Consider the following 27,773-nt stretch of genomic DNA (forward strand, 5'->3'; position numbering starts at 1 on the left):
GGCCCTTTGTGATAATCTCAAACCTTTATTGTCCGTCAATCTGGAGATAATAATAATAAGCTTAAGCTGCAATGCGATCCATCCATTCCTTGCGCGGGTCACCCGGGAAGAACAGTCACTGCAGTGAACAGTGAACGGCACTGAGTGCGGGCAAGTAGAGAGTGCGGATCCGCCAATCAGCCTGCTTTTCCGGGGCCAGTGACTGATGACTTCACTTGCTCCCACCAGCGGATCCGCTTTTGGCCGCTTCAGGAAAATTGGATGGGTCCAAAATGTCCGTCCGAGGCCCTTCCCGAGAGAGCCCTCTCTGTGAACGTGCCCGTGCAATTCTTCCCATCCATTCTACACCGTCTTTCCTTTTTTTTCTTCATTGATTTTATTTTGTGCTGTTGGAACTTTGTACCTGACTTGCTTCAGGCGGAATTTCCTCCGCCTTCGTCCTATCTCTTGCCCGCGAAGCCTATTTCTTTCTCTGTGTATCGATTGAAATGTTGTCATTGCCTCTATCAACGTGAATGTGACCGCTTGGATGCGGCTTGTCTAGGACTCCCGGAATTCTCCATCGATTCACACGCAGAACCCTCGCCGCCCTCGAGTTTCCAATGAACTGAGGCTTTGCGCATACCAATTACACCAAAACACCCAACAACCCTCTACCGCATCGAAGGCCCTCCCCAGGACCGACCCGAGGGAGACCTCCATAGACATGTCGAACAATGCCTCTTACGCGGTGACGCAGGTGAAAACGACCTCCACGCGTGAGTCTGCGCCTTCAGTGACACCAGACCAAGCCCTGCCTCACCCCCCTCCCCCCACCTCCTCCAAAATTGCCTATAAGCAAATAACCATGTCTGCCCACTAACCCACCCGGACAACCCCCCAGCCTCCAAGACGACCTTCCACTTCGCCGCCGGCCTCTGTTCGGGCCTCACCTCCTCCATCCTCCTGCAGCCGGCCGACCTCCTCAAGACCCGCGTGCAGCAATCGCAAAGCGCCTCCCTCCTCCCGACCCTCCAGGCGATACTCTCCTCCCCGCACCCAATCCGCGGCCTATGGCGCGGCACCCTCCCCTCGGCCCTGCGCACGGGCTTCGGCTCCGCCCTGTACTTCACCAGCCTGAACGCCCTCCGCCAAGGGCTGGCCCAGACCCAGATGCCCCTCGTCCTTGCCAGTAGTCCCAGCAGCAGCAACCCCACAACCAGCAAATCCTCCTCCTCCTCCGCCCTCCCCAAGCTCTCCAACTCCGCCAACCTCGCCACCGGCGCCGCGGCCCGCGTGGCCGCGGGCTTCGTCATGATGCCCGTGACCGTCCTCAAGGTCCGCTACGAGTCGGACTTCTACGCCTACCGCAGCCTGCTCAGCGCGGGCCGGGACATCGTGCGCACCGAGGGCGTGCGCGGCCTGTTCAGCGGCTTCGGCGCCACCGCCGCGCGCGACGCCCCCTACGCCGGCCTCTATGTGCTGTTCTACGAGCAGCTGAAGCGCCATCTGGCCGCGCTGGCGAGTAGTCGCGCTGCCGCCGCCGCCGCCGCCGCCGCGGAGGGGCAACAGCAGCAGCAGCCGCCGCTGCGGTCCACTTCGTCTTCGTCGATCAATTTTGTTTCCGGGGGGTTGGCTGCGGGTCTGGCCACCGCGATCACGAATCCGTTCGATGCGGTCAAGACGCGCCTGCAGCTCATGCCGGGCCGGTACGGCAATATGATGCGGGCGGCGAGGCTGATGGTCCGCGAGGACGGGGTGCGGAGCTTGTTCGGCGGGCTGGGGCTGCGCATCACGAGGAAGGCTCTCAGCTCCGCGCTCGCCTGGACGGTGTACGAGGAGCTGATCCTGCGCGCTGAGGTGCAGTGGGCCGCGCAGGGAGAATCACGTTCATGATTACCATCACAAAAATGATACTCTAAGGAGGGGGGAGGGTCTCTTCCCCCCCTTTCTACCCTCCCCTCAACGGAATCTCTTTCCCTCTTACGAATTATATAGATGAAAGGGCTCGACAACTCACTCACTCTCTGCATCACATGCAAATGTATCATATCGTATGTTCAACTCCTTTGGAAGACTAGGAAAAAAAGGCATTCAAAATCCCAACTCATGACAAAATGGAAATCAAGAAAATACTGGACTTGACATAGATAGCATCCTGACACCCCCCAATTGGACTCTGGATCTGTATCACAGACTTGACAAGAGAGCTATCAGAAAGCAGAAGAAAAAAGGAGAAACATGACAGAGAAGAAAGAAGATGGCGGCTGGATGATACCGAATTTCGTGACAGACGTTAAGACAAGATCATGGTATCATAATTTCAAGCAGTTAGAAGGGGCGGCGGGCGTGTGTGTGTGCTTTGTTCTATCAGGTGGTGTGGTGGTGGCTTGTAGCTCGAGATCAGGTAAGAATCCAGGCCCGGCCACCGGGGTTCTTTTTCCTCACAAGGTACATCTTGTCCTTCTTCTTGTCGTTGACCTTAAGCTCGGTGAGGGTGCTGGAGGTTTGGGTGACGAGCTTGCCTTCGCGCAAGCGCCGCGTGTGGGCGAAGAGCTCTTCCTGGAAGTCTTCGGAGATCCATTGCTTGATGATGATGTAGTTGCTGTCGAGCTGTGATGGGAAGGGGTAGTTAGCATTGTAGTAATATATGTGAGTGTCGGGTTCTTGTAGGGGCTAACGTACATCGTCCCAGTCCCATGGAAGGCGATAGGCAATCAGTGTATCAGGGAGCAGATGCTTGCGGTGAACCTAATGCCAGTCGGTCAGCTTTATAGTCAGGTATTTTGCAAGGGGAGGAGGTATACCTTAATCCAGGTGGTGCGCTGGTGTGGCTCAGGCTCCGGAAGCTTCTCCTTTTCCTTCTTCTCCTCTTTTTTCTCCTCTTTCTTCTCCTCCTTCTTCTCCTCTTTCTTTTCTTCCTTCTTCTCCTCTTTCTTCTCCTTCTTGTCCTTCTTCCGGAGGATCTCCTCAATTTCGTGTTCATTGTAGCCGAACTCGAGTCTCAATCTCTCCTTGAATTCGTGATCACGGCGCTTCTTCTCCTCGCGCTCCGCCATCATGCGACGTTCCTCGTTCAGCTTCCACTCGTCGATGGCAGCCTGCTTCATGGCGGCCTCCTTGCGGGCGCGCTCCTGCTCGGCGAGGATCCGCCGGGCCTCCTCGTCGCGGATCTCCTTCTTGATGCGCTCGCGCTCCTCCTCCTCGTCGATCTTGCGCTGCAGGTCCTCGAGCCGCTTCTGGCGCATCTTGCGGTTGAGCTCCTCCTGCTCGGCGGCCTGGCGCTGGGCCTCCTCGAACTTGATCAGCTTGTAGCGATGCTCGACCTGGCGCTGCTCCTCCTCCATGCGCTGCTTCTTCTCGAACCGCTCCAGCCGGCGCAGCCGCTCGCTGATCTCGTCCTCGTACCAGTCCTCCTCCTCCTTGAGCATGCGCACCTCGTGGTGCGGCCGGTACTCCTGCTGGTGCTCGCGGACCTCGCGGTGGCGGGCCAGCTCGCGCTCCAGCCGCTCGATCTCCTGCTGCTGGCGGAATAGCTCCAGGTCCTGGCGGGCGTCGTTCCGCTCCAGCAGCCGCTGGTCGATGACGAGCTCGAAGTCCCGGTCGCGGCCCGCGGGGATCATCTGCGGCGCCCCGACGGCGGGGGCGCGCGGGGACGCCTCGCGGGAGATGCTGGCGGTGCTGGAGCGCGGCCGGCGGCGGTGGGCGCGCAGGTTCGTCTCATCCTCGGAGTCGTCGTAGTCGATGTTGTAGGTGTTGTTGAGGCGGTGCTCGGCCTTGCGTTGCTTGGTGGCGCTCTTGTTGCGGGAGTCGGTCTTGGCGTCGGTCTTGGTGTCGGTCTTGTTGTCCGACTTGGTGTCGTTGTGGTTGTTGACGTCGACGATGACGGCCACGGGGGCCTGACTGTGGTCGCGGTGGTGACGGTCGGGGCGGCGGCGGGCGCCCGTCGAGGCGGAGCGGTGGAGGTGCTGCTGCTGTGCGTCGCTGTGCAGGACGGGACTGAGGTAGGCGTTGCTGCTGCTGTACTCCGGGCTGAAGTGCCGGTGCCGCGAGACGGAGCGGTGACGATGGCTCACCTTGCGGCCGGGGTACTCGACCATCGAGATATCCGATTCGGAGAAGTCCGATTCGGAGTCGGTGAGGAGGACGTGACGTCGACGGGAACCCATGGTTGTTTGGTTCTTGGTTGCGAGAAATCTATGTTTCTTCCTCTGCGTTTTTCCTTTGGCAATATAACTTGCTCACAGTTTCTGTTCTCTTGTTGTGATTGTGTGGTGTTTGGATATGGATAAAGTCAGACCGTTAGATGGTGGGGGGGAAGAGGAATGAGGAGGGGGTGGGATGACTGGATGGCAGGCGGTGACGTCGACGGGGCTGAATTGGAGGAGGGGGAAGGAGGCTGGGAGGAGAACAGCAGCAGTACGTAGTGATAGCAGTGGTGGTGATAATGATGGTAGGCGGGGTGAGCAAGAGACGGCGCCAACAACAATAACAACCAACTTCAAAGATAAATAAACCCAGGGGCTGATGGGAAAAGAAAGAAGAGGGAAGAAAGAAAAAGAGACGGACGAGATGCCAGGCAAAGAAAGGAAAGGGAAAAACAAGAAAAGAAATGAGCAGGTGCAAAGCCTTCCCTCGTGCCTCTAAGTATTGTCTTCCTTCCTTCTGTCTTGTTCAGCTGAAGTGGGGGAGAGAATGAATGATTGGCATCATTGGGCCGAGCTGATTGATCATCTGGCATCCGAACCTGTCATCGTCGTTTTTGCCTGGGCTCAGTTGTTCTCAGTTACGATAGGCCGGAGACCAGACCAAGAAGACTTTGAAAACTGTATTGTCTGTCCTTCGATAACATGCTCCAGTCCACACACCACCTTACATTGGTAGGGCTGATCCATGGAAACTACAAGCCTCCAAAATAAGAGTATACTACACGCAGCCTGGTCTACCGTACAGCAGATGGCTTCAATGGAGGGGTAACTTAACGCACTTAGCGGCGGCTGTCAAGTCTGGATGTCCCTGTAGCAGTGTGGCTTATTCTGGTAACTTCCAGTCAGTGCAACATGCGAAGATTCTAGGACATTATCCTTCAGCGATAGACCACAGAGGCTAGAGAAAGAATCATTCCTCAGATACACAGCCATATTCACTGAAAGGATGTTGACAATATTCTCACCCAAGGGAAGAGGGACGGGAACAACCGCTGCAGTACCCATGGGCGAGCAAAGAAAAAGGGACCCTGGAGACCAAAGCAAGGGAAAAAAAAAGAGGGGCACAGTCCAAAGGGTCGAGTGGTAACTACTAACTTACAGAGTGGACTCCGCTGGTACCTGATGGACCCAGTCCAGGCTATGTGCAGCCTGGAGCAGTGACTGTAGGCTACGAAGGCTTTCGAAGGTAAGAGTGAGTTGGTCCTGCCCGAGAGTGGAGTCTCTCCCCTCAGAATCATTGAATGGAAGCAGATAACACACATATTTTTCTCCAGTACTCTACTACTGAGCTGTACATGTACATGTACCTACCTGTACATCTTCTAACCCCCCCTACCAATGACTATTGTCCGATTCAGCGTGACTCTTGTTTTGCTCGAATAGTGAAACTCACGGTCGCAGCCACTTGACACCTGACCGGGCTGCCTTGAGTTGCGGTCACGGAGCATGTGTGCACTGCGAAACCAAGCCCTGTTCCAAGTTGACTGAGCCACAGTCCCAATTTACTCTGTACGGTACAGTAAATTGATCATACAATTGTCATGTCATGTCTTTGGCCCCCAACACCACCAGCCACAGCCTCATCCCGACTCCATTAATCTGAAGCTAGTCCCTTGTCGATCAACCATCAAAACCCGAAGGCACTTGGTCCCTCCACGCATCCGATACGAATCACCCGGAAGGTATAGAGCAGGCGAGAATTGGGAATACACGTAGAGTCGGGACAGCAAATACAGTACCTACTTATGGCCACCGCCACCCTGAATCGGGTTTCTGTCACCAATGAGCCGTCCGGGATCTGGATACCTAGGGGGGAGGGGGGAGGGGGGGAAGCTGCCTGATCTCTTGCCATCCTTCCTCGGTGTTTGTCTGGCATCCACCATCCATCCCCCGTCGCGAAGATCATTTCGGAATGTACGGAACACCGCACAGCAGTACGTAGCAGTGTGGTTGTGGAAAGGAGGAGGCGAAAAACAGTTCAATTGATGCTTCGCTTTGCAGCCCAAATCATCTATCGATCAGATAGTGTTTTTAGATTGGTCTACGGCCGCAATCTCGGATTCGGAAAGGCTTGAACTTCGCTACGAGTACATCGATAAGTGGCTGTGCGACGTCATCATAACGGATGTGAAATTGGTTGTCATGTCTTGTCATTCTATCAGCACTGACACATTATGCTATGTGTGGGCTTTCGTATGGGAAAACGTGGATGTTGAGATGGCGCGCTCTTCGGCCTGCCAGTCAAAAGAGATGACAAAAGAAGGACAGGAAGAAGGGAAACAAGTAGACTTTTCCATTATCGTCGTCATTATTGAGGCCTTCCATAGACTCATATTACCCATATTATATCCATCCGCTGCATTATATCCATCAATCTGGCGTATATCCTTGGCGTAAACGGTCTCAATCTTCGATTCACTCAAACCACTCCTACCAACAGAAGTGAAATTGATCAGCGGAGAATCCAAGAGATGATATAGAAAATAATGGCACTTACGGCCCAGCATGCAGTGGGATGGTTCTCCTGTCCGCAGTGGACATGACTAGTCTCCTATATAAAAAATCCGTTTAGTGACCTCGTGCTGCCAAAGAAACGTGAACCACAGAGTCTTCCAGACGTACGTTCTGAGCCATGCTCAGGCAGTTCTCGTCAACCTGACAATCGCCATCGCTAGAGCACTGTTCATAGATCGTTAGTAAAGCAACCACCCCGGAGATTCGAGGGGAAAGAACATACACTGCCGACTGAGCCACAGCCGTGCCAATGATATGTGGCAGAACTCTGTGCACTGACTTCTGTCCCTGGGAAAGGAGCCGCCAGAGTAGTGGCAGTACCCACGCTCAGGGCAGTAAGAATGTAAAGAGAGAGTTGCATGGTGCTTGATCGAGGATCGATATTGTCAGATTGTTCAACGCTGATAGACCCGTGGTTGGTCAATAGACTTCGTTATAGAATCGGTCGTGAAGGGGGGAAAATTTGTCTTGCTGCTTTCCAAGTAAATCTCTCCTTGCAGCAGACCGAGAATCAGGGACTATTTATACCCTTTCTCCCATCCGTCTTCAGGCGTCCTGGCTGTTCCTAGGCTAGATTGCTGAGGGTCTGCAGCTATGATGCCGGGCTGTCAGGCAATCTTGGTCTGGATCGGCTGAAACCTAACAAATAGATAGCCTTTTACTATTCTTGTTTCCAAGGCCGAGAGACCGGTACGTATGTATGCCAGTCGATCCCGCGGAGGAAAGAGGGTCTTTCGTCCCCATCATCATGCAGGATGCAAGGAAATCCCCCGGGAAGGAGGCTGGGTGAGCGGCGTCGTGTTGTTGGAGCAGCGGAGAAAAGGAAATGATTTACATGTCATTTTCCTTTTTTTGGGTTCTTTCGCCCCGCATCTTCACAAACTTTAGGACGTTGAAAGTGATTCTATCATCGCCGAGAATGTGTCGACGGCAAGAGCGTCTGTTCTAGAAGTGGGATGTCTAGTGGCGTTATGTATCCTGAAGGTAGATTTGCACAAGGATCAGTGCACTAGACGCCATGTGCTGCTATGTACTGTACTGTACGTGCCATGCTAGAGTCGACCGACGGCTGAACTCAGATGGATAATGTGGGCCATGGTTTCATCGGGAGGGTGTCGCAGAGCATCCGACTAAGCATCATCCTTGAGGGCTATGGTCTTGAGGCTGAGCAAGACAAAGGATGCGCGGGGTGGTGACTGTGCTCTTTCAGTCGTGCAATTCTAAGACATATGACGACGAATTGGCTGTTGGATTCCCCGGGATCGAAACCAACTGCCGCAGCTGAAGGGGCGATCGTCATGCTATCATCTCCTTGGTGGTCTTGTTTTCTTTCTTTGCTTTTTAAAGCTATGAATAGCAAAGACAGCTCGTGTCACCTCGCTTCCTGGTTGTACTTCTGTATCACCTTGTATTCCATGATTCGTACCTGGACCGGAAGAGCGAGCTTTCATCGATCGGAATCATGTTGTTAATGGGTCGATTTGCTTCAGTCGTAGTGAGTGTTGCAGCGCCCAAAGATCGATATGACTTCTCGGATTCATGGAGCTGAGCCTGCAAATGAACGTGAGCGGTATGCCGCCTGCACCGCGCTTGCTTCGAAGTCGAGTACGAGTAACCGGTCGGGACACTGCTACACTCCACCAAGTGCAATTGTCTGATCGCCTCACCAAGAGATCAGCCATGATCATGGAATGCGACATCTTGTATGACCCTGAACAAGTCCATCCGAGCTGACAGTCATCCATCATTGCTTACACAAGAAGGTACTTTTGCCCACGATGCATATTCATGCAACCGATAAGGAGATAAGACATCGAGTTGACATATGGATCTTTCGTGCTAGGTTGCTTACGAGGTATATCGATGTTCGCCCTCGATACACAGGATGCATGTTACTTGTCCGACATGAGTGTGCCCTCGAAAACGTCTAGAACGCTGCTTGCTACTGGTGGCCTGAGCCAAGTAAGCTCCAGGGTAAATGTATGCATCCTGACGCTTAACCCGCCGTATTATACCGACCTATTATATTTGAAAGAGCCTGATATTGGAACGACGAACATGGATAAAGAGCCATCCACACCGATAAGCGATGGTCTGAATGGATAATGCGATGGCGAATTGGGCACTTCCGTCTCGAATGGTCGAGCAATCGGCAAGCAAAGCAGCAAGCAGGCCCACCGAGTGAGGTGAGAGAATGCAGTGGCTGCTGTCATTCTTCCAATCCTTCAATGCTTCTCCTCGGATATGCATGGTCTGAGACATACACATGCTGTGTCCCAGCAAGGATGGGGTTTGCCGCTCCAGCCGCGTCCCTGGTCCTGAGTGTCGTGATTGAGGTGAGATCATCCTATCCGCAGGCAAAAAACCATCCCACCGGCATCGAGTCCTACCTACTTGGTCAATTCCTTTTATCTTCACCACCTGGTGGATGGCGTGAATTCCGCCCATGAGGATAAACGGAACTGATAGGTCTTTGCCCTTCCGAAATCTCCTCAAAATCCCTCCATCATGTACATCGCATACCTGATCTCACACAGACACAGTCGTTTTGCCGGGAAAAAAAGGTATAATAATTGAACAAGTATCCACAAGAAGCGAGAAGACGAAAAGACACCACAGCGCCCGATTTTGTTCTGATGAAGTATAGACAAGCTGCAGCTCATCAAGCGCGCCCGGCTTTCAAGATCTGCTCCAAGTTCTCCCGGCTATTCTTATGCGTCATCTCCAAGTAATGTAATTTCTTCTCCAATCCCGTGATCTCGGATTTGAGCTCGTTGCTCTCGCTGGATATCCGCCTGTCGATGGTGGGAATGGGGACTGCGACGAACCTGTTTGCGATAATTCAGATGGTTAGTCAGTGCATCATATAGTTGCGAAGTCACTAGAGGGGAAATTCGGGATGTTTATTGAACAGCCCGAGAGAAGTGAAGGCGGTGGATGTCCCCGTAGGCAGATAGTAAACCATCCGCCTACCTGAATACCGGAAAGATGCACGGCATCAGTGGGAAGCGGGAGCCTTACATCTTTCCAACACCCTCATACACACGCGTCTCTTTGGGTAGGTCTCCAATCTCCTTGGATGTGAGCTCGAGCATGCGGATGTCACGCTGTTTGGTGGTGATCTGAGCCTTGGTGATGCCCAATTGCTGTTGGGAGCTGATGGCCTGGGCCTCGATTTCTTGCAGAATCTGTCAAGGTGTTGGTTCAGTGTGTTGCGATGAAGGTGTGTGGTTTGGAGCTTCGGACTCGTAACTGACCTTCTGCAGAGCTTCGTTGGGGATGGACATTATGATGGTTGATGTCGGAGTTGAGGGGTAGGAGGAGGGAGGGGTAGATCGCGTTGGTCCTAATGCTCGCTCCTTCGAGAGGGGGTTCGAGCGCTTGTCGAAGTGAAAACTGGATCCTTGACTCAGTAAGTTGAAAGGGCGTTGTCGTCACTTTTACAGTCGGACGTTGTATTAGGGGTGTCGCTCGTGATAGTACTCCGTAAATGATTGATTACGGGCCTCCAAACTTAAGCTGTTGCTGTCGCTGATGAACGCATGGAGGCTCCCGTTTCTGATTGGGCATAGTCTCAGGCGGTGAGAGTTGATTACTTTTTAAGGACCCGAGGTAGGGTTCAGGGCTAATAGCTTGGAGTAGTTCGGTATCTTCTACTTCTTAGTAGTGGAAATGACCTTGGTTGAAGATTTGCGCTCAATGTTGTTTCAAATTGAATCAAACCTAATACATCATCGATGCTCGCATCTGATTGTAGCCTGCTTGAGTGATCGGCTCGTACTTGGCCGGTTCATCCTCACTCATGCATGATGGAATGCACTCGATGACCGAATCAGGGTCTGGAGCCATGAAGTACGGAATGGAAAAGCGTTCGCGCGTCATACGATTACTGCCCTCAAAGCGATCGGATAACTGCGGGAGTCTGACCCGGTGATTGGTAGACCGAAGACGGTCTGTACGAGTCAGCATAATCTACAGTTCAAGAGAAAGATACCAACCATTACTCCATCGCTGCAAGAGATCTCCAACATTCACGACGATTGCATTCTTGACAGGAGCAGCGGGGACAAAGTTGCCCGGCTGAGAGATGTCTTCCACTTCTAAGCCACCGCAATCATCCTGGAAAAGCATTGTGATTGAGCTCCAGTCGGTGTGTGCAGGGCATCGAGCTACCCGATCTTTTTCAAGATCATCTGCTGGAACCGGGAGATAGTGTAGGAGTCGCAACTGATTGTTATGGCCTGAGTGCTTTTGGGCCAAATGATTCTCATTGTCCAGGTTCAAGCCAAGGGCAAGAGCGCGGAGAATCTCGATGCCCACCCCGTTACAATCCCAGTAAAACCGATTCATGAAGCTGCGGAAGCCCGCCAATGCCTCTTCGGGGATCCACTGGTTTGGTTGAGCAGTGTTCCCTTCACTTCCAATATCGTAAATTTCCTACAAGAGTCCAACGCCGTTAAGATATAACATTCTAGGACTGCTTCAAGGGACTATGCAGGGTCGATACGGTGAACCATCAGACACACCTTGACATCTGGCACTTCTCTCAGCCTCTGCCGTGTCTCTTCATCGTCCCCAGTGCTGATGGTTTGGGAAACTTTCTCCAATCCCGGCCAGGAATATCCTCGATGCACTGCCCACCCCTCAGGATGAGGTGCTTGCATCTTAATGTCCTTCGGGAGCTCGAACAAGCATCTCATCCAGTCAAAGGTCGAGTCGAGGACATGCTCAGGCAGAGAGTGATTGATGATGTAAACGAAGCCGACTCGCTGACATGCTTCCACAAGCTCTTGTGCAACCCGTCGGCGGGCGGCTTCATCTTCAGTGTTGAACCATGCTTTAAAATCCACGATGGGGATTGTCATGGGAGTAGGTTCGCTGATTGAAGACATGCTGGTCCAAGCTAGGGGGGTGGGTTTTTTCTGCCAGTTAGCAGCGTGGGTGTCTTTATCAATGTGCCAGTTAAAGCATGAGTGGCAGGGAGTAAAGTGCGCAGATTATTGGAGCTGGGAGGTAAGGCTCCTTCGTGTTCATCTCACATATGAATCGACAAGCCGCTCCCCAGTCACATGCCTGACCATCTTTCTCGACCTGTACGATCACAACCCTCGAATTGACACGCTGGATTGGGAATCCAAGCGAGCAATGGAATAAGTTTCGTGTGATTGAATTTAGCAGGCAGCGTACAGCAACCAATTCTTGAGTGTATCGCTTCGAGTGGTTTATGGTGTGGGGAAGGTTGGAGGTACGTAGGTATGGGATGGAGTATGCTCAGTATGTAGTAGATTAGGATTATAGGAATGACATCACCAGGACCCTGCCTATCGATTGATCGTTGGTAATGGAGCAGACATTATCCACATCATCCATTAGCCAAGGGAGCGAAGGGGCCACCGGCGGACACCCAGGGCGTTTCCTGACCACACCGTCCCGTACCTAGAGTACTCCGTAGGATGATTCACTTGGCCAAAAATAGGAGAACAAGCGGGCTCCATTATTATTCCAACATGGGCGGCAGGAGGAGGCCCGGGATTAGAAACCACCGCGGGCGCCGGTCCGTTGCTGTGGCAGGGGAACTCTACTAGTCTCTAGTGGAGACGCCGCTGCCTGAACGGCCGGAAGATGCAGCGCCAGCTTTCCATCACCCACCCTGATCCGCTGCAGACTTGATTGCTCCAATTCATAGGCTAGAAGGTGAAGGGTTTACTTTCAGTCAGTCACCTTGTGAGTCTTCCTTTTACAAGCCTGGTTGAGTTCATAATTTGCTATGAACCCCATTTCAGCGATAGCTAATCTCTCCCTTATCTATAGATCGTCTCGGCCGCTTCGAGAAGTTTGTTGATCGCTCTGCAACTATCGCATCGGATCAAAGTCGAAGGTACCTACACTGATCGCGAAACGGCAGCCATTGTGAGCACCAATTCACAGTCCTAAATCCACGCTACACATCCATTCTCGATACGATTTGGCGGGCGCACAACAGCCCTAGCCCCTCCAGAATGAAGCTTTTCGGGTGGATCTCGGTCGCATTCCTCGCCTCGACGGCTTTATCGATAGAGACAGCAGCACCTTCGATCGAGACACTGCCATTCTCGCAGCCCCAAGTTGCAGAGTCTAGACACAGAGCATTCGAGGTGCTGCAGATTCTCAGAAAGCGAGACGGCAACTGTCCCTCCGGTTATGACACTTGTTCCAAGCTGGGCCACTCCGATATCTGCTGCAGGGACAATACCATCTGTACTCGCGACGATGCCAACAATATCGCCTGCTGCCCGACCGGAGCTAGCTGCACGGGGACGCTTTCTGCCACTGGCACCGGAGTAGTCGTGGTCGGAGGTTCTACTAGTAGCTTCCGATTCCCTCAGACAGCAAGCGCTACGCAAACCACCGCCGGGCCGACCAGTGTCACTCTCACAGGCTCAACTCTCGCCGCCGCCTACCCATTCGTCGTCATCCCGACCTCGTTCGCCAATGCCCAGGTCTGCACATCCTACTACTCCTTATGTCAGAGCGAGTATACTGGCTGTCTGTCACAGCTCGGGGGCGGGTATGCAGTGACGGTTGCCGTAGACGGCGGTTCGGGGACGACCCGGGCAGGCGTCTCAGCAGCTATGTCGACATGCTCTAGTCTCAGTCTGGAGGCTTGCCATGGCCTGGAAATCGGATACTGCGCGGCCTACACCACCGGCGTTTACGAGAACCGAGCGACAGGACCCAGACGCACTTCCAGCCTCGAGGACCTTCTCTTCGGTATGTTTATCGGAGTGGCTGGAATGTTCATGTGAAGTTGTCGTCCTACAGGGTACCGGGCTTCATGTCGATAACGTACGGAATTTGGATATATATGCTTGCTGGCAATTTATGACTGAATTGGTTGGGATGCGAATGGGATGACAATTGATGACCAGTTTCGAAACTCTTGGCAGGCTTCGGAGCTTTTGACGCTTATATATGGGATCTGACTTATGAAATGATGTGACGATGATGTGCTATGTTCGGAAGTTTTAAGGCTAACATGACTGTGATGTATTCGCGGAGAATCTTGTACATAAGAATGACAATGAGATAGCATCAATGCACACACAAGATGAAGTGCTATATCGTCTCACAAAATAAAGTATAGCCCAAGCACGATTCTAGTTCGGACCAGGTCTCTGAAGTGGGAATACGACAACGAGATCCATACTGGTCTGATGTGCGCATACCGGGGTGGGTGCCACACACCGCTTCACCAACGCATTGTTATAAATAGGGCTTTCTAGACCGGTGACGAGCGGAACATACTAACAAACTGGGTCCGTGGTATAGATTGGAGGTCACAGATCATAGGTCAGATCCAAGGTAGCTTACTGCATCACTCATACGCCAAAAGAATCACTGCCCAAGTAAGGAATTGAATTAGTCCTCGGACGACACGTAGGAGGTGCTGGTGCGGTGGTCTCCATGCCTGAATACCTGATTTGTGACGGTGTGTGGTCAGAGAGTCAGACATGCAGTCAGTACCTGACAGAACTTCCACCCGGGCATCAAATCAGGGAAGACCATTGCCAGACCGACTCTCAGTCTCGTCACGGAGAAATCCTCTAGAGGGGTGGAGCCCAAACATGGTTTCGCAGGCTAAATCCCTTAGTTTGCGTATATTTTTGCCCAGCATGAGGGTGACTGGTGCAAAAGGATGATGACGCTGTCAGGAACCTCCAGCAAAGAGGGGGAGAAATTCAAGAAAGCAAGCAGCGGGTGAATGATAGACTGAGTACTCCGTAGACGTAGACGGGAGGGGCAGTGGGAACTGGAGCAATTGACCAGTGCACTCCGGAGGGGCAGCAAGTGCACCGAGTGGGGGTATCCCAGCCTCCCGAATTTCCATTTTTAAATCTGATGAAGCGTAAGTGGTAAGTTGACAATCATGACTCCTTCCAGCTCCTTCATTGCGGGTTGGCAGTGATTGGCGGTTGCTGTCGCATAAATTGCGGTGGTTGGGGAGACGACGGCACGGAGGCTGGGATCAAAAGACAGGAAGGGAGACGTCGGAAACTCGACTGCATGAACAGCTCTTCCTCGGTCTAGTTCAGTTTACTCTCTCTCTCTCTCCCCCCCGCCTTCTCTTTCTCTCTGACTCTTTGCTCATTCTTGCTTGCGCGGAGAGATTTTTCTCGTTTTCTCATATCCACACTATTGACAGTTGCATTCCAGTCCATTGCTTGGCTTTGTTTACTGTATGCTTTTGTCCGTTGTATGAAGCTCGGTTACCATACTACGGGGCCGTTGACACGGGCGTTGTGATAAGCCTGAATCCTGGACATCGCTGAGAGCGATCGGAATTCAGAAAACATTCCAGAGCCCCAGTATACGCCCCCCTCGTGGCTGTCATCGCTAATCAGACGTTCTCTCTTCGCCATGCATATGTCCCGCATACTGCAGTCGTCCATTTCTATACTCCCTTTACTAAACCTTCAGGCCGTGACGGCGATCTCACCGGACACTGCGCCTGCAACTGCGACGGCGACGGCGACGGCGACTACAGCCCCAACCGCAATCGCGACGACCTTGGAATACGAAGAGCACGATTATGCCAATGGCACAGTCCTAGAGAAACGCTGCGCAAATCCCTGCGGCTACTATAGCCAGCTCTGCTGCAGCTCCAGCGAGTCGTGTAGTACCAACAGCAATGGCCAAGCCGAGTGCGTAAGTGCTGGCAGCGGCGGCAGCTGGGAGTACTTCACCACAACCTATGTCCGAACCGAGACGGAGACTGCTACGTTCACTTCCACATGGAGCAGCTATATCTCGGCAACTTCGTCCGGCTCCAGCTGCGATGCCAGCGTCGGGGAGACCATCTGCGGTAGTGACTGCTGCGGCCCTGCGTACGTCTGCTACAGCAACCAGTGTATCTTGGGAAGTACATCCATCTGGGCCACGGAGACTGCCACGCCGGCCGTCCGAGGCACGACTTTATCGACAGCCACACACACGGCCTCGATAACAACCACCCAGGGCTTCATTGCTCCCGTCAACACGGCCGGCTCAACGGTGATCGGAATGAAGGCTTCAAGTGGTGGATTGAGTGGTGGTGCGATTGCAGGCATCGTCATCGGAACAATTGCCGGCGTCATCCTGCTGCTGCTACTATGCGCTTGCCTGTGCTGCCGTGGTATTCTGGACTCGCTCTTTGCATGTCTGGGCTGCGGTCGTCGAAAGAGAAAGGAGACGACCTACGTCGAAGAGCGTTACCATCGTCATTCGCATGCGCATGGCGCCGCTCGGCCCGAAGGACGGACCTGGTTCGGAAGCCGGCCAGCAGCGGCAGCAGCATCGACTGCAGGGGAGAAGAAGAAATCTTCCTGGAATGGTTTGGCTACCATTGGAATCATACTGGGTGCGCTTGCACTGTGCCTGGGCTTGAAGAGAAGCAGAGACCACCGCGACGACGATGAGAAGACGGATTACACATACCCAAGTAGTTATTACTACTACTCCGACTATTATACCAACGACGGTAAGCGCTGCGCATTCTCGCGAGATTGATGTCATTCGGAATGCTGACCCCATACTTTTTAGGCAGCGAAATCACTGATGACCGGCGCACAAGAGAGACAAGACGCTCCAGACGATCTCGTACGCGCTCACGAAGATGATGAATTGACGGAACGAACCCGACGAACTTTGAACATGATTTCCTGGTCACAATGGACCCCTTCTTTTCTCTTTCTTGCTTATTCTCACAAGCTGTTTGCATGAATCGGCGCTCTATCAGGTTCCCGGCGTGTGTATTATGACGTTTTCTTCAGTTTTCTCGCTGAAGGACTTTCTATGTATGATGATGCCTTATGTTGTCATGTTGTTATGCAAACCCCTGCGATGTGCTAATGTTTCGGATGATTGCGATGTTTCTTTTCCCAATCGATGGAAGACCTGGGAAGGCAGATGTAAATATGAAATCAATGAAAGATATGAGAGAATCTAATCAGAGATTGCTTTGAAGACAATGAAAAAAAGGTGAGCAAGCTGTAGACCGGAAATATGCTGTTTTGTTATCTTGCATTTTGCCGGCATGTACTCCGTACCGGTGTACAGTATAGTACTATTCCCTCTGAGGCCGGCAAATAAGATGGCCACACGCACAAGCTGCATCGAGCCTGAGAGCCTGAGAGTACTGCTTCCGATCGTACCTATTGCTTGAGTTCCGAGTTGGCGACAAAGATAATCATGCACCTGCCAGATCAACTCGTGCGCATTTCTCACGGTGTAACCTGCAAGGCGCCTATCAACGGTCCGAGGACGGGCTGGGAGGAAAATGACATGGGGTCGACTCAAGTACTCCGTACTCCGGTCTGAAAAAGAAAGAAAAAAGCAAAGCATGTATCACATTGCTTGAAGGAGGGCGATCATTGACTTGTCTCAGATCTTGGGACTCGGGGAGTTGTTCCAAGAAAAGGGTCCAGGCGAAACTCCGAGGGTCGGCTTCTTCCTCCTACTAGTTTACTACTGTACTGTAGTTACTGAGTTACTCCTCTCTCAGTACTCCGTGGTAGTAGTAAGCACGGCACAAACTGCCCGGGCGGAACCAGTGCCTCCCCGCCTCCCGTAGTCTCAAGTTCAAGTCCCAACTGGAAGTCCATTCCAATTCATTCATTCATCAATTCCACCCTCCGTCCTCCTCACCACCACCTCGACATTCAAATCAACTTCGCCCCCACCCAAACACCACAACCTCCACCCCCCACGATTACATACACACCCAGTGTACATAGCCTATATCCATGAGTACAATCTCGAGCTTGGCTTCTTGACACACTCTGAACACTCCCCTCGATATTCCCTGTCTTAGTCCGGTTTTTATCCGCCCAGGGCTGTTCCAAGGTCTTCCCTCCTGAGGATTACGAGTCCCCGTTGTGCTCCGAGTCTTCGCCAACCCCGTCATGCTTCAAACGCAGACCCAGCACGTTTTTTCTCATCAGCATCAGTACCCGCAGGCTGATCCCTCGTGGCTGCAACATCAGCAGCAGCAGCACCACCAAGCCCACCCGCACCAGGCTCAGCAACAGCAGCATTCTTTGGCCGCCCAACAGCATGCCCAAGTTCAGGCGGCCGCTGCCGCCGCCGCCGCCGCTCAACAACAACACTACACCCGGATCGCTATGGCAGGAAATGCCGGTGCTGGTAACCCTTCCCAGGGAGCCGGTGCTGGAGGGTTAGGTGGGGATGGTGCTTTGTCGGGTGCGGTGTCGGTAATGGATGGCGGGATCAGCGATGAGAACCGCAAGGTCTTCATCTGGGTCGCAGAACTCCTGGATCCGAATCGCAGAGAGGCGGCTCTCATGGAGCTCAGCAAGAAGAGAGAGCAGGTTCCGGAGCTCGCGCTGGTGATTTGGCATTCTTTCGGTATGGTCTCGATGCTGGCCTGCTTCACCAATCTGGGTGGCAACTAACATGATCCGGACCTCTAGGAGTCATGACTGCACTACTTCAAGAGATCATCTCTGTATACCCGCTGTTGAATCCTTCTCAGCTCACTGCCGCGGCCTCGAATCGAGTTTGCAATGCGCTGGCTCTGCTTCAGTGTGTCGCTTCCCACAACGAAACCCGCACTCTATTTCTTAACGGTACGTGGCCCTCTGAAAGTCTCACAGCCATGAAGCACTTCTGACATTTCATCGCTCTCGCTCACATAGCGCACATTCCCCTTTTTCTATACCCCTTCCTCAACACGACATCCAAGTCGCGCCCTTTCGAGTACCTTCGTCTCACCTCGCTCGGAGTGATCGGAGCCCTGGTCAAGAATGACTCCTCTGATGTTATCAACTTCCTTCTCACCACCGAAATCATCCCCCTCTGCCTTCGCATCATGGAGACGGGCTCCGAGCTGAGCAAGACGGTCGCGATTTTCATTGTGCAAAAAATCCTCCTCGACGATATCGGCCTGGCGTACATCTGCGCGACCTACGAAAGATTCTATGCCGTGGGTACCGTCTTAAGTAATATGGTTACTCAACTTGTGGAGCAACAGACTGTTCGACTTCTCAAACATGTCGTACGTTGTTTCCTTCGGTAAGCCTACTTTCTCCGTCATACCCCGCCCCGCATGAATCACACGTGCTAACGGTTGAACAGGTTGAGCGACAACAGCAGAGCGCGGGAAGCTCTGCGACAGTGTCTTCCCGAACCGCTGCGAGATGCGACCTTCTCCTCCGTCCTCCGTGATGACGCTGCCACCAAGCGTTGCCTCGCGCAGCTCCTCATCAACCTCTCGGATAATGTCTCCGACGGCGCACCGGGTGTTGCCATGTAAAAAGTCTCAAAAGCATCTCTTTTTCTTTTGATTTATTACTTGGTATATTTGACCACCTTATGACATGCATGGGACCGGCTCTAGGCGAAACATGGATTACAAGGCGCAAACTTCATGGTATGGCAATGCATTGACGAGATGAAAATATAAGATCGAGATAAAAAAAAACCCACCGGAAGAGGATGGAGATGAAGGCGATCAAGAGGGAAGGGAAAAAATCTAGGTAGGGGACCACCGCTTGCGCTTGGGGTTTCTGTGTCCAATGTTATCAAAGGGTTTGCTGTTTTCTATTCGCATTGTCTGGGCTTATCTGTTCTGGGCCTGCTGTGATTTTGTTATAACTTCATTCTTCCCCCCCTGTTTCTCTTTTACATTGCCCCCAGTGTTGAACACTTCTTTTCCATTTCGGTCACAATGGTTTGGCTGTGCGGTGGCGTGGATACGGATGGCGCTATTTGTCTTTGTGCATTTTGCTTCTCCTCTATGATCCCCTTTCCACATCCTCCATCTGAGTGAGATAGACCCTCTTTGAGCGAGATACCAAGATTTAGTTGTTGTTTTTATTCCTCCTTCTTTTACTTTCTGTTGTGTTAAGCTGGTTCTGCTTCTGTCTGCTGTGTGAAAACTTCCATCTGGCTATAATATGCGCAATTGTTGTTGATGGGCTTCATCTCTTTTTTCTTTTCTTTTCTTTACTTTTCTTTTATTTTTTCTTTACCATCGCATGCATACTTCCTCTTTATTCTTAGTTAATATCAAAATCTACTATTTACAGAAGCGCAGCCTGCAGCCTTGAACAGAGGGGTGAATCAATATTGGAATGAAGGGCTTATCGATGCGCCACTATCAAACGAACCAAACCAAACCAGACCAAACCACGTCACCTGACCGGGGTCTCGACGCGCCGCAATCAGACGGACGGGACTGTGAGCTCATTCATCTCTTCAGCCAGCCCAGCCCCGAACGAACACACGCCCGCCCGCCCTGGCGAACGATTTCCTGTGTCTACTCAGTAACTACTAACTACCCACCATCCCGTCGATCACGCCCTTGCCCTCCCCTCCGCTTGTTACATTGAGCCACCTTCTGTGCAATTTACTCTCGTGATCTCCCACGTATCATATCATACATTACTTACGTTCCAACCGATCACAAAATCTCCCCCCTCGCACTGCAGAAGCGGATTCGCCGCTCCCGTCGGAACCTTGTCTTGCGCTGCGGCGCCTTTGATGGTCTTGATCCGCCGTCATGGTATCGCGAAAGCGCGCCCTCTCCGAGGTGGATGCTGCTCCGGAGCAGCCACCTGAGGAACAGGGCCTCCTTCAGAGGCTGCGGAACTGCTGGGAATTTGCGAATCTCATGCAGTACATCGCCATTTTTGGGAAACCTATGAAGATTGATGAGGATTTTGGAATTGAGGTATGGGTGCATCATCCGTGCGGCTGAGGTTCCCTTCATTTATTATTTTTTTTTCTTTGGCCCGAGCTGCTCTCGTTGCTATTCTCTAATCCTCCGGTCGCGCTTTCTTCGCAAACAACTGACATTTTGCGCTTCGCGTTTGCTTTCTAGGACCTAGAAAATGAGTGTATGAAGCCGGAGTCGTCAGAAAAACTCCTGGAGATCGGACTTTGTCTCCTCAAATGGGTGTCGTCGCATCGTGGCCTCACGTACGTCACCGTCTTGGACCCAACTTACCTGTGTGTTACTGCTGACGCCATGTCCTTGCTGCTCTTAGGTTCGACAACTTCGATGAGTATACGCGACGCCAGTACAACGCGAAGGCCCCCCATATCACGAATCCCTTTGGATATGACGAGGTACCCAATAAGTTCTTGGAGTTTGATGTGTTCTTGAAGCTTCGCGTTCTCCACCAGCTGTCCATTTGGACTTTCTGGAACCCCGACCGCATCCGTGACAAGATGCCGGAACAGCGCGAGTTGGATCAGACACAATGGGTAGGTGCCTCCCTGCGGAGAGATTTCGTGATGCTCAAGTCGCTCACCTTTCGGATTCCGTTCCTAGCGCATTGAAGAGATAGGCTACGATCGCGATGGACGATACTATTACATCCTGGACGACAACAGACTCTATCGTCGGACCGATCCCCCGATCCCAGCACCCAAGCCGGTCAAGAGCAAGTCTAGGAGAAAGAGCGCCCGGGCGGTCAGAGCGTCCAAACGGAGAAAGGTGACTGGGGTTGACCCTGTGGAAGAGTCCGAAGAGGAGAATGATGGTGCTGCGGACGGGGAAGTTTCCAAGGATCCCTTCGCAGATATGCAGTGGGAATGCATTGCTATCACCCTCTCGGACTACCGGCAATTCCTGGAGACGATCCAAAAGACCAGGGATCCCGATGAGAAGATTCTCCGTGATCGGATTGTGGAGCAGGTCCTTCCCATCATCGAAAAGGAAGAAGAGTCCCATCAGCGACAAAAGGTCAAGCGTGAGAAGGAGCTTGCCAACATGCAGCTGCTTGCGGGCGCCAAGCGGTCCAGTCGACTTGCCGGAAAGGCGGAGAAAGAGAGACAAGAGCGCGAGGCTATTGAGGCATCGCGTAAACGGGAAACTGAATTAGCCGCGGCTCTCAAGGAGGAAGAAAGACTGAAGAAGCTTGAGACAGAGAGACGCTCGCGCATCATCACTCGTGAGCAGCGTACCAAGGATCGCGAGCGCAAGCGGATTCTGCACGAAAACGAATTGCAGCGCATTGAGGAAGAGCACAAGAAGGTCGAGCGAGGCGAGAGTCGAGCATCCGAGAGGCATCTCAGGGCTGAGATGGAAAGATATCGGAAGAATCTCGAAGATCTTTCCCAAGAAGATCAGTGGACATTCGATTGCTCGGGCTGCGGTGTCCACGGTCAGAATCTGGTAAGTCTCAAGCGCCGATGATAAGACGCGTCTGCTAATCCAAGGTAGGATGATGGTTCTCATAGCGTCGCATGCGAAAAGTGCAATGTGTGGCAACACAGCAAGTGTCTTGGTATCCCCAAACACGAGGCCGAGCGCGAAGATTTCCATTTTGTCTGCGATGACTGCAAGAGGCGCGATGAGGAGGCGAAGAAGCCCAAGATTCCGCCGTTGAAATTCCGACTCGGTTCCTCAACTTCACCCTCAGGCGCTGCCGGCGGCGAGCAGAAGATCAGAGACGCGGAAACATCCCCCCTTCCAGCCACGAAACGAGCTCCGTCTACTGGCCCCATGCCTTCAGTTGAATCTCCTTCAAAACAGTTACCATCCCTACCACACATGATCTCTCAGACTTCCGATCAATCTCCCTCTTTGCCCCCGGCATCTCCCGAGCGCCGACCCTCGTCTGCGCATGCAGCGCCGTTGAGTTCCCCTCGGGCTCCATTCTCCCCGTCAAAAGGCATGAATGGCTTTACTCCAGCATCCAAGGAACTGCCCCCCAAACTTCCTTCAATGCAGCTGCCGCTTAACGGTCGTGAATCCTTCACTGGCGGCGGTCTCTTTGGACGGCGCCCATCGTCATCTCATTCCGTACACAGCCCAACCCTTCCGTCTCCCATCCAAAACCGTCCCTCTATGTCACCGACCCAGGGCAACCGCGACGTCGGTCCGCTTGCAGGGTTTCCGCCCGGGGCATCGTCGGACCATGTGGCTCCGTGGACACCGCACGGCCAGCATCAGACTCCACGCCCCAACACGGGCAACAGCAATGTCCCGCTGCCCCCACTCAGCAACGGCCGACCGTCCTTCATCGCCACACCTACCGGCGGTGGTGGCAGCCGGTCGTCGCCGCCGCAGAGCTCGCACGGCGTGCCCTTCTCCGGGATCAGCCCGACCAAGCAGTCGCCCAGGCCCATGACCTCGGGCAGCATCGCCGGCGCGCCCGTCCTTCCGCCGATCCAGAAACTCGAGCCCAGCCCCAAGTTGATGGGCCGAAGCTCGCCCGACGCGCCGATCCCGCCGCCAATCAAGTGCATGACCCCGGAGCAAGAGGAGCGCCGGCAGAGGGAGAATGCCCTGCGACAGCAGGCGGCGCAACTGAACGGCCAGCAATCGATCATGTCGTCGCCTTCCCTCAACCGCATCCCGCCGCTGGGACCACCTGCGGTGGCGCCTAAGCCCGGGACAACCTCTACACCGTCTGGTCCAAATTAAAGGGCATTAGAATCGATTTGCTTTTTGTCACATTCGTCGCCTGATACGTGTTTGCATTGGACAAAAGCGGATTGGCTCTAAAGCGGATCTTTGATTGTGACTACTATAAGATTCCTTGACCGCTTGAAAAGACCTGGCATGTTCCATTTATCCGGCAGGGGTTGTTGTCGTCTGAAGCAGCAGGGAGGGGGGGCGGGCGGTGCTTCATAGGTATGAGCTGACTTGGACTCGTCTTATTGTTTGCCTGCTGGACCGCTTCCAAGCCCAAGCCCAAACCCCTGTCCGTGAATGCAGCCGGACGTGTCGTTTCATACCTCCTACTACGCACATCTATCTATCTAACTGTCTCCCCAATCTTCTCACTCGTCAGAGTCTTGTGCTCTGGCCTACCTACCTTGTCTTAACACACAACTTCTTTTTTCCACATCTCATTTTGCTTCGACTGGAATTGCTTGGGTTGGGGCACCGGATACAGTTTCTACTTTCCTTTTTGTTTCCCCTTGTGCTCCGAATATCTTCTTCTGGTTTAGAGAGAGGTCAGGGCGTTACAGGCATTCGGAATAACCAAATACAAACCATAGATAAGGAAAGGGGGGAGGGAGCATATACTGAATTTTCTTTTCGGAATCATCATACGCCACGCTTGAAGTTCGCTAGCTAGTTCAGTTCACACAGGGCCTGCCTACATTTCAATCAAGAGTATTTCTGTTCCAAGTTGAATTAGATACCTACCAGAAAAGGAAACAAGCTCAGTCGACTCGGGAACCTTAATGGTCGATTTTAGGGGATCGGAATCACGGCTTCTCCCGCTCGATTAGGCCTGAAGCTTGATAGGATCGGTCCCGCTGAAGCTTTTCTCAGATCGGACCATAGACTTTTAACCCGTCTAGCGATCGAGAAGAGGGTAACTTTCCGCCGCCATCTTGTGTTCTCCCCGAAATGTATACCGCGTCTACAAGATTTGCGCTTGTGGTATATGGCATACGAATAGGTCTAGCCTGGTTCATGTCAGTACTTTCGATAGTCGCTTTTTTCGTTCCCTGCTGACAGCTTGCTCGCACTGCGAATAGTTCAGATAACTAACCAAGAACGGAGCAACGACACACCTGTTTCTGCATATACCTTTTTCCTCTGCCTCGACACGAGTTGCCATGCAAAGTACAGAAGTGTGGTCACCTCCCCATAGGATGAGACCTGTCGAGACTGCTGCACAGCGGATGGATCAGCGACAGGAGGAATAAACAGCCCAGGGTGAATTGAAGCGACTTCCACGATCTGCACCTAACTATTTGTTTCTTCTTCTGCGCGACAGTCACCTAGCTATAGGTGGACTATTTAGCACGGTGAATAACCCCTGTCAAGCGTCAGCACCTTTTGGTCGCAGTCACCTGTCAAATATTCTGCACTAATGAAGTCGGGTCCTGCATCAGGCAGGCCTAACATTCTGCACGTCCGTAACTGCAGGTGGCGGCAGCTAGATTAGCTTCCCCGGGGAAGGGGAAAGGGCGACAGTGATGTAACGGTGGAGAGGGTGGGTGGAAAGCACTGCCGACTGGCAGGACAGGGGAGCGCAGAGCAGAAATAGGGTGGATGGGTGGGTGGATGGAAGAAAGGACGTTGACGACGACGGGCACGATGGCACGTCCCCTTGCCTTGCGCTTGCCTTGCCTAGGACGGTCTTGTTCGTGCCTCCAGCTGTCTAGATGGGCTCTCCATCGAAGCCCTGTTCCCCGTCTGGATTCGGTCTGCTAGGATCTCCGTCCATCCGCCATCCGGCCGCGTGTCTGTTGTCCCATCCGCCCGACGGCCCCTACGGCCCTGGCCGTGCCGACCATCCCTCCTGACCATATCATCTTACCAATCTGACTGGTCGGCTTCTAGCGAGCTGGCAACAATTGCAGTGGAGGGGTGGGAGGCGAACGAATAAGGTAGACGAAAGGTAGACGAATCATGTGCTTGTAATGCTTGTGCAGAATGAACAATAGTCCTGTTGACAGGGCCCACCTAGAACTCCGGAGCAAACAGGTTAGTCCTCTGTTCTCTCTATCTCTGCAATGGCTTTTGATGATTGGACCTTTCCCTGCTCCTTGAGGGTCCAGAATCTCCTGCTGCAGATTGGCAAACAAAGGCCAGCAAATGAGAGAAGGGATGAGAGGGGATGAGAGGGGGGGAAAGAGGAGAAAAAGAAACCAGCGACGGACAAACTCATTATGTGAGATGCTGCAGAAGTCCTGCAGAAAAGACACAATAGAATAGTTGCCTTCTCTCTCTCTCTCTCTCTCTCTCTCTCTCTCTCCACTTTGCTGTGACCCACTTGCTCTGTTCTTGTTTTGTAGTGGTTGCTCTCTTCTCTAGAGCTGGATGTGTATGCGCATACACTGGAGTAGATGGAGAGGGTTGTATGGCGTGATTGGGAGGAGGTCGGTATGATGCACCTGAGATAGGCATGTAGTAGTACTGATCATTTTCAATGAGGGAGAAGGTGAGCGAAACGGAAGGAGCTACTAAGTTACATACAGCTGATCAGTCGATGGATACCTCAGACGGAAGGAAGGAAGGAAGGAGGGAAGGAGGCTAGGCAGGGTCCTCTCGGCAAACCCATCCGACAAACTCTGCGAAAAACAATCTCATTCATTATTACCGATCGGTAAGGGTAAGGGAGGGGAGGGGAAAGATCGTGCTATGTCGTAAGTTATGCTCTTCGCTTAGGCACATACAGTATTAACTACATGCCTGACAATAGTTAACGTCCTCCCACGCACTGATTTCTAATCCTGGGATGTGGGGGGGTGCGCCTCGGGTGGGGTGGGGTGGGGAGAGATAAGCTAGGACTTATATCAATGATATACTCATGCATATTCGATCAAGGCCGAGGTCATATTCGATGTCAGTAGATATACAGGACAGTATTCTAGCTACGTCTCCTCTAAGTATACGATGGTGCAGTAGTACAGTACATATGTACAATCCACAGGGAGACGTGCAATAATGCATCAAAAGGGTATACCCTAGATGTTCCTATATGTACTGCAGTGCACCTCTCGAAAAAACGAATCTACTTGCAGCCAACGTACTCCGTAGTTAGAACCCCCCTTTTTTGAGGTTACCAGGTCAATCAATACATAGACAATATGCACAGTATCTTTTTTCTCACCTCCTCCTGCATGCAGCAGTAACCGCCAGCACAGCGCATCTCCTCGACAGCAATTATACTCAAAAATTAGGTAGGTGGAGAGTATGACTCCATGCAGCGATCTCCGACTCGGAAATGTACTGCCTAATAAAGCCGGCGAGCATCTGATTGACGGCAAAATCCGGCCTGGGCATCAAACGGGTATAGACTCTTCTCGGCTAAGGCTCCAGCTGTTTAGTTGCTGTGGTTGCATTTTGCTTTTTCTTGGGGCTGATCGGTTTAGGAAGGAGTCTTATGTCCAGCAAATCTGAAGTATGAATAACAGTGTACAGTACATGACGGAAAGGAAGGAGAATGTCAGAGCCAGGGGGAGGGGGGAAGGGATGAATCATTGATGGGGTATAGTCAGGTATAGAGTTAACTTTTATGTGCATACCTTTACCTACAGATCTACCGGTAACTTATACTATACTCTCTGAAACTGTTTGGGCGTACAAGGTGATTGTTATCGTGTTATAGAATTTTCTCGCACCTGGAAAACAATGGGAGGGAAGGGGGAGGCATGACTTCGTGCTACTAGTGAGAAAGAAAGTCAGAGCTAGTAGCTTGGGTGGTTGAGTTCGGGATTTGAAGCTTTTCTGCTGCTGCTGCTCTCCGCAGCTTTGAGAAGAAAGCCCCCTAACCAAGGTAGCTAACTAGCACTAACATACGTAGTAGCTTCAGTCGCTCCGGAAGTGAGCTTCTCTTTTTCATTTCTCTCTCTTTTATTTAAAAAAAAAAAGAAAAACCTGCTGGTCATCCAAGAATGGTACGATGGACGGGGGACAGTGATGACCTCAGCCGTCACATTCGGGAACTCGGGTTACTACCGCCCCTACCAAGAAGCAAAAAAGGAGAGGAATGCCTCGTAAAACTTACTTACTTTTTCTTCCCTCTCAAGCGAAATCGCCGGTATGGAGCTCCCTCCAAACCGTGAAGGGGAGAAAAGGGTCTCGACTCTCGGGTCCTTCGGAATGACCCGACTGGTGACGGCCTCGTAATCTTATCTCGTCTGGTAGACTACCGGTAGACTAGAAGATAGCGTCAGAGAATTGAGGGTTAGTTAGTCTAAGACTTGAAGCGCTACATTGGCGGCAAAGCTTAGGGCTATGCGAAAGGACCGAAGAGAAAAGGGTAAAAAAAGACAAACGATCAGTCTCAGTCCGGCCGAGATGGCGGCATGGCGTGGGTGATAGTATCATCGTAGGATCATAGTGGTCCGTCCCCACCCGTCACATTCCTTCGCTCCATAGTTCCAATATAGGATCACGGTAGGTAAGTTAAGTCGACTTGTAGGTAGCACTTGCAGCACGAATGCTAAATTTATTGTACGGAGGGAGGTACCACCTCTAGTGCTGTGTACATACAGCACCCAGTAAGGAGTACTGAGGAATATCTATCAATGTCTAAGATTTGAGATCGGTCTCCTTTTTCTTGTTGCTTTTTTGATCTCCTTTTGCGCTCCTCTTCTCTTGAAGTATCCGGTTTC

At 52.3% G+C, this 27,773-nt stretch overlaps 11 protein-coding genes across 11 annotated transcripts; 5 read left to right on the forward strand and 6 right to left on the reverse strand.

The window, feature by feature from the left end:
• Window positions 1–499: 499 nt before the first annotated feature.
• On the forward strand, window positions 500–1,922 carry BO66DRAFT_427338 (putative mitochondrial carrier protein). The gene is made up of 2 exons (XM_025650341.1): window positions 500–758; window positions 884–1,922. The coding sequence occupies exons 1-2, from the start codon at window positions 707–709 to the stop codon at window positions 1,873–1,875; spliced, it is 1,044 nt and encodes a 347-aa protein (XP_025505886.1). The 5' UTR covers window positions 500–706; the 3' UTR covers window positions 1,876–1,922.
• A 206-nt stretch (window positions 1,923–2,128) lies between these two features.
• BO66DRAFT_36736 (uncharacterized protein) lies at window positions 2,129–4,314 on the reverse strand. Its single transcript, XM_025645294.1, has 3 exons — window positions 2,787–4,314; window positions 2,665–2,730; window positions 2,129–2,592 (listed from the first exon to the last, which is right to left on the reverse strand). Exons 1-3 carry the CDS (start codon window positions 4,146–4,148, stop codon window positions 2,383–2,385), a joined length of 1,638 nt encoding a protein of 545 aa, XP_025505887.1. The 5' UTR covers window positions 4,149–4,314; the 3' UTR covers window positions 2,129–2,382.
• A 2,288-nt stretch (window positions 4,315–6,602) lies between these two features.
• Window positions 6,603–7,062, reverse strand: BO66DRAFT_436558 (uncharacterized protein; the record flags this gene model as incomplete). Its single annotated transcript, XM_025650933.1, has 4 exons — window positions 6,603–6,617; window positions 6,685–6,738; window positions 6,810–6,866; window positions 6,925–7,062. The coding sequence occupies 4 exons, from the start codon at window positions 7,060–7,062 to the stop codon at window positions 6,603–6,605; spliced, it is 264 nt and encodes an 87-aa protein (XP_025505888.1).
• A 2,194-nt stretch (window positions 7,063–9,256) lies between these two features.
• BO66DRAFT_37055 (putative prefoldin subunit 1) lies at window positions 9,257–10,093 on the reverse strand. The gene is made up of 3 exons (XM_025645422.1): window positions 9,959–10,093; window positions 9,723–9,889; window positions 9,257–9,529 (listed from the first exon to the last, which is right to left on the reverse strand). Exons 1-3 carry the CDS (start codon window positions 9,986–9,988, stop codon window positions 9,364–9,366), a joined length of 363 nt encoding a protein of 120 aa, XP_025505889.1. The 5' UTR covers window positions 9,989–10,093; the 3' UTR covers window positions 9,257–9,363.
• A 309-nt stretch (window positions 10,094–10,402) lies between these two features.
• On the reverse strand, window positions 10,403–12,089 carry BO66DRAFT_345457 (isopenicillin N synthase family dioxygenase). Its single transcript, XM_025644550.1, has 3 exons — window positions 11,228–12,089; window positions 10,700–11,138; window positions 10,403–10,654 (listed from the first exon to the last, which is right to left on the reverse strand). Exons 1-3 carry the CDS (start codon window positions 11,591–11,593, stop codon window positions 10,425–10,427), a joined length of 1,035 nt encoding a protein of 344 aa, XP_025505890.1. The 5' UTR covers window positions 11,594–12,089; the 3' UTR covers window positions 10,403–10,424.
• Window positions 12,090–12,700: 611 nt separating this feature from the next.
• BO66DRAFT_318433 (uncharacterized protein) lies at window positions 12,701–13,486 on the forward strand (the record flags this gene model as incomplete). The annotated part of the gene is made up of 1 exon (XM_025643600.1): window positions 12,701–13,486. The coding sequence occupies one exon, from the start codon at window positions 12,701–12,703 to the stop codon at window positions 13,484–13,486; it is 786 nt and encodes a 261-aa protein (XP_025505891.1).
• A 1,228-nt stretch (window positions 13,487–14,714) lies between these two features.
• BO66DRAFT_390190 (uncharacterized protein) lies at window positions 14,715–16,656 on the forward strand. The gene is made up of 2 exons (XM_025646947.1): window positions 14,715–16,197; window positions 16,260–16,656. Exons 1-2 carry the CDS (start codon window positions 15,099–15,101, stop codon window positions 16,334–16,336), a joined length of 1,176 nt encoding a protein of 391 aa, XP_025505892.1. The 5' UTR covers window positions 14,715–15,098; the 3' UTR covers window positions 16,337–16,656.
• Window positions 16,444–17,169, reverse strand: BO66DRAFT_37114 (uncharacterized protein). The gene has a single exon (XM_025645439.1). It carries the CDS (start codon window positions 17,058–17,060, stop codon window positions 16,662–16,664), a length of 399 nt encoding a protein of 132 aa, XP_025505893.1. The 5' UTR covers window positions 17,061–17,169; the 3' UTR covers window positions 16,444–16,661.
• A 451-nt stretch (window positions 17,170–17,620) lies between these two features.
• Window positions 17,621–18,990, forward strand: BO66DRAFT_318439 (Rcd1-like cell differentiation family protein; the record flags this gene model as incomplete). The annotated part of the gene is made up of 4 exons (XM_025643603.1): window positions 17,621–18,083; window positions 18,149–18,304; window positions 18,374–18,749; window positions 18,813–18,990. The coding sequence occupies 4 exons, from the start codon at window positions 17,621–17,623 to the stop codon at window positions 18,988–18,990; spliced, it is 1,173 nt and encodes a 390-aa protein (XP_025505894.1).
• A 961-nt stretch (window positions 18,991–19,951) lies between these two features.
• On the forward strand, window positions 19,952–23,293 carry BO66DRAFT_427343 (putative PHD finger domain protein). Its single transcript, XM_025650342.1, has 5 exons — window positions 19,952–20,409; window positions 20,560–20,657; window positions 20,726–20,945; window positions 21,013–21,858; window positions 21,907–23,293. The coding sequence occupies exons 1-5, from the start codon at window positions 20,239–20,241 to the stop codon at window positions 23,110–23,112; spliced, it is 2,541 nt and encodes an 846-aa protein (XP_025505895.1). The 5' UTR covers window positions 19,952–20,238; the 3' UTR covers window positions 23,113–23,293.
• Window positions 23,294–24,915: 1,622 nt separating this feature from the next.
• Window positions 24,916–25,468, reverse strand: BO66DRAFT_37216 (uncharacterized protein). Its single transcript, XM_025645491.1, has 2 exons — window positions 25,187–25,468; window positions 24,916–25,116 (listed from the first exon to the last, which is right to left on the reverse strand). The coding sequence occupies exons 1-2, from the start codon at window positions 25,319–25,321 to the stop codon at window positions 24,967–24,969; spliced, it is 285 nt and encodes a 94-aa protein (XP_025505896.1). The 5' UTR covers window positions 25,322–25,468; the 3' UTR covers window positions 24,916–24,966.
• Window positions 25,469–27,773: the final 2,305 nt, after the last annotated feature.

The sequence above is a fragment of the Aspergillus aculeatinus genome (assembly GCF_003184765.1).
Source record: "Aspergillus aculeatinus CBS 121060 unplaced genomic scaffold BO66scaffold_13, whole genome shotgun sequence".
Taxonomy (NCBI): Eukaryota; Fungi; Ascomycota; class Eurotiomycetes; order Eurotiales; family Aspergillaceae; genus Aspergillus; species Aspergillus aculeatinus.

Bases quoted from the DNA above. Each gene is read 5' to 3' on its own strand.
- BO66DRAFT_427338 (XM_025650341.1), top strand. From the start codon at position 707: ATGTCGAACAATGCCTCTTACGCGGTGACGCAGGTGAAAACGACCTCC. The intron at 759-883 runs GTGAGTCTGCGC...ACAACCCCCCAG, and splicing joins GGTGAAAACGACCTCCACGC to CCTCCAAGACGACCTTCCAC.
- BO66DRAFT_36736 (XM_025645294.1), bottom strand. From the start codon at position 4,148: ATGGGTTCCCGTCGACGTCACGTCCTCCTCACCGACTCCGAATCGGAC. The intron at 2,731-2,786 runs GTATACCTCCTC...GACTGGCATTAG, and splicing joins AGCGCACCACCTGGATTAAG to GTTCACCGCAAGCATCTGCT. The intron at 2,593-2,664 runs GTACGTTAGCCC...TTCCCATCACAG, and splicing joins TTCCATGGGACTGGGACGAT to CTCGACAGCAACTACATCAT.
- BO66DRAFT_37055 (XM_025645422.1), bottom strand. From the start codon at position 9,988: ATGTCCATCCCCAACGAAGCTCTGCAGAAG. The intron at 9,890-9,958 runs GTCAGTTACGAG...ACACCTTGACAG, and splicing joins CCAACGAAGCTCTGCAGAAG to ATTCTGCAAGAAATCGAGGC. The intron at 9,530-9,722 runs GTAAGGCTCCCG...TATCGCAAACAG, and splicing joins TATGAGGGTGTTGGAAAGAT to GTTCGTCGCAGTCCCCATTC.
- BO66DRAFT_345457 (XM_025644550.1), bottom strand. From the start codon at position 11,593: ATGTCTTCAATCAGCGAACCTACTCCCATGACAATCCCCATCGTGGAT. The intron at 11,139-11,227 runs GTGTGTCTGATG...GGACTCTTGTAG, and splicing joins GAGAAGTGCCAGATGTCAAG to GAAATTTACGATATTGGAAG. The intron at 10,655-10,699 runs GTTGGTATCTTT...TGACTCGTACAG, and splicing joins CTTGCAGCGATGGAGTAATG to ACCGTCTTCGGTCTACCAAT.
- BO66DRAFT_390190 (XM_025646947.1), top strand. From the start codon at position 15,099: ATGCATATGTCCCGCATACTGCAGTCGTCCATTTCTATACTCCCTTTA. The intron at 16,198-16,259 runs GTAAGCGCTGCG...CATACTTTTTAG, and splicing joins CGACTATTATACCAACGACG to GCAGCGAAATCACTGATGAC.
- BO66DRAFT_37114 (XM_025645439.1), bottom strand. From the start codon at position 17,060: ATGCTTTGCTTTTTTCTTTCTTTTTCAGACCGGAGTACGGAGTACTTG.
- BO66DRAFT_427343 (XM_025650342.1), top strand. From the start codon at position 20,239: ATGGTATCGCGAAAGCGCGCCCTCTCCGAGGTGGATGCTGCTCCGGAG. The intron at 20,658-20,725 runs GTACGTCACCGT...TGCTGCTCTTAG, and splicing joins TCGTCGCATCGTGGCCTCAC to GTTCGACAACTTCGATGAGT. The intron at 21,859-21,906 runs GTAAGTCTCAAG...AATCCAAGGTAG, and splicing joins GTGTCCACGGTCAGAATCTG to GATGATGGTTCTCATAGCGT.
- BO66DRAFT_37216 (XM_025645491.1), bottom strand. From the start codon at position 25,321: ATGAGTTTGTCCGTCGCTGGTTTCTTTTTCTCCTCTTTCCCCCCCTCT. The intron at 25,117-25,186 runs GTCCAATCATCA...CCGGAGTTCTAG, and splicing joins CCCTCAAGGAGCAGGGAAAG to GTGGGCCCTGTCAACAGGAC.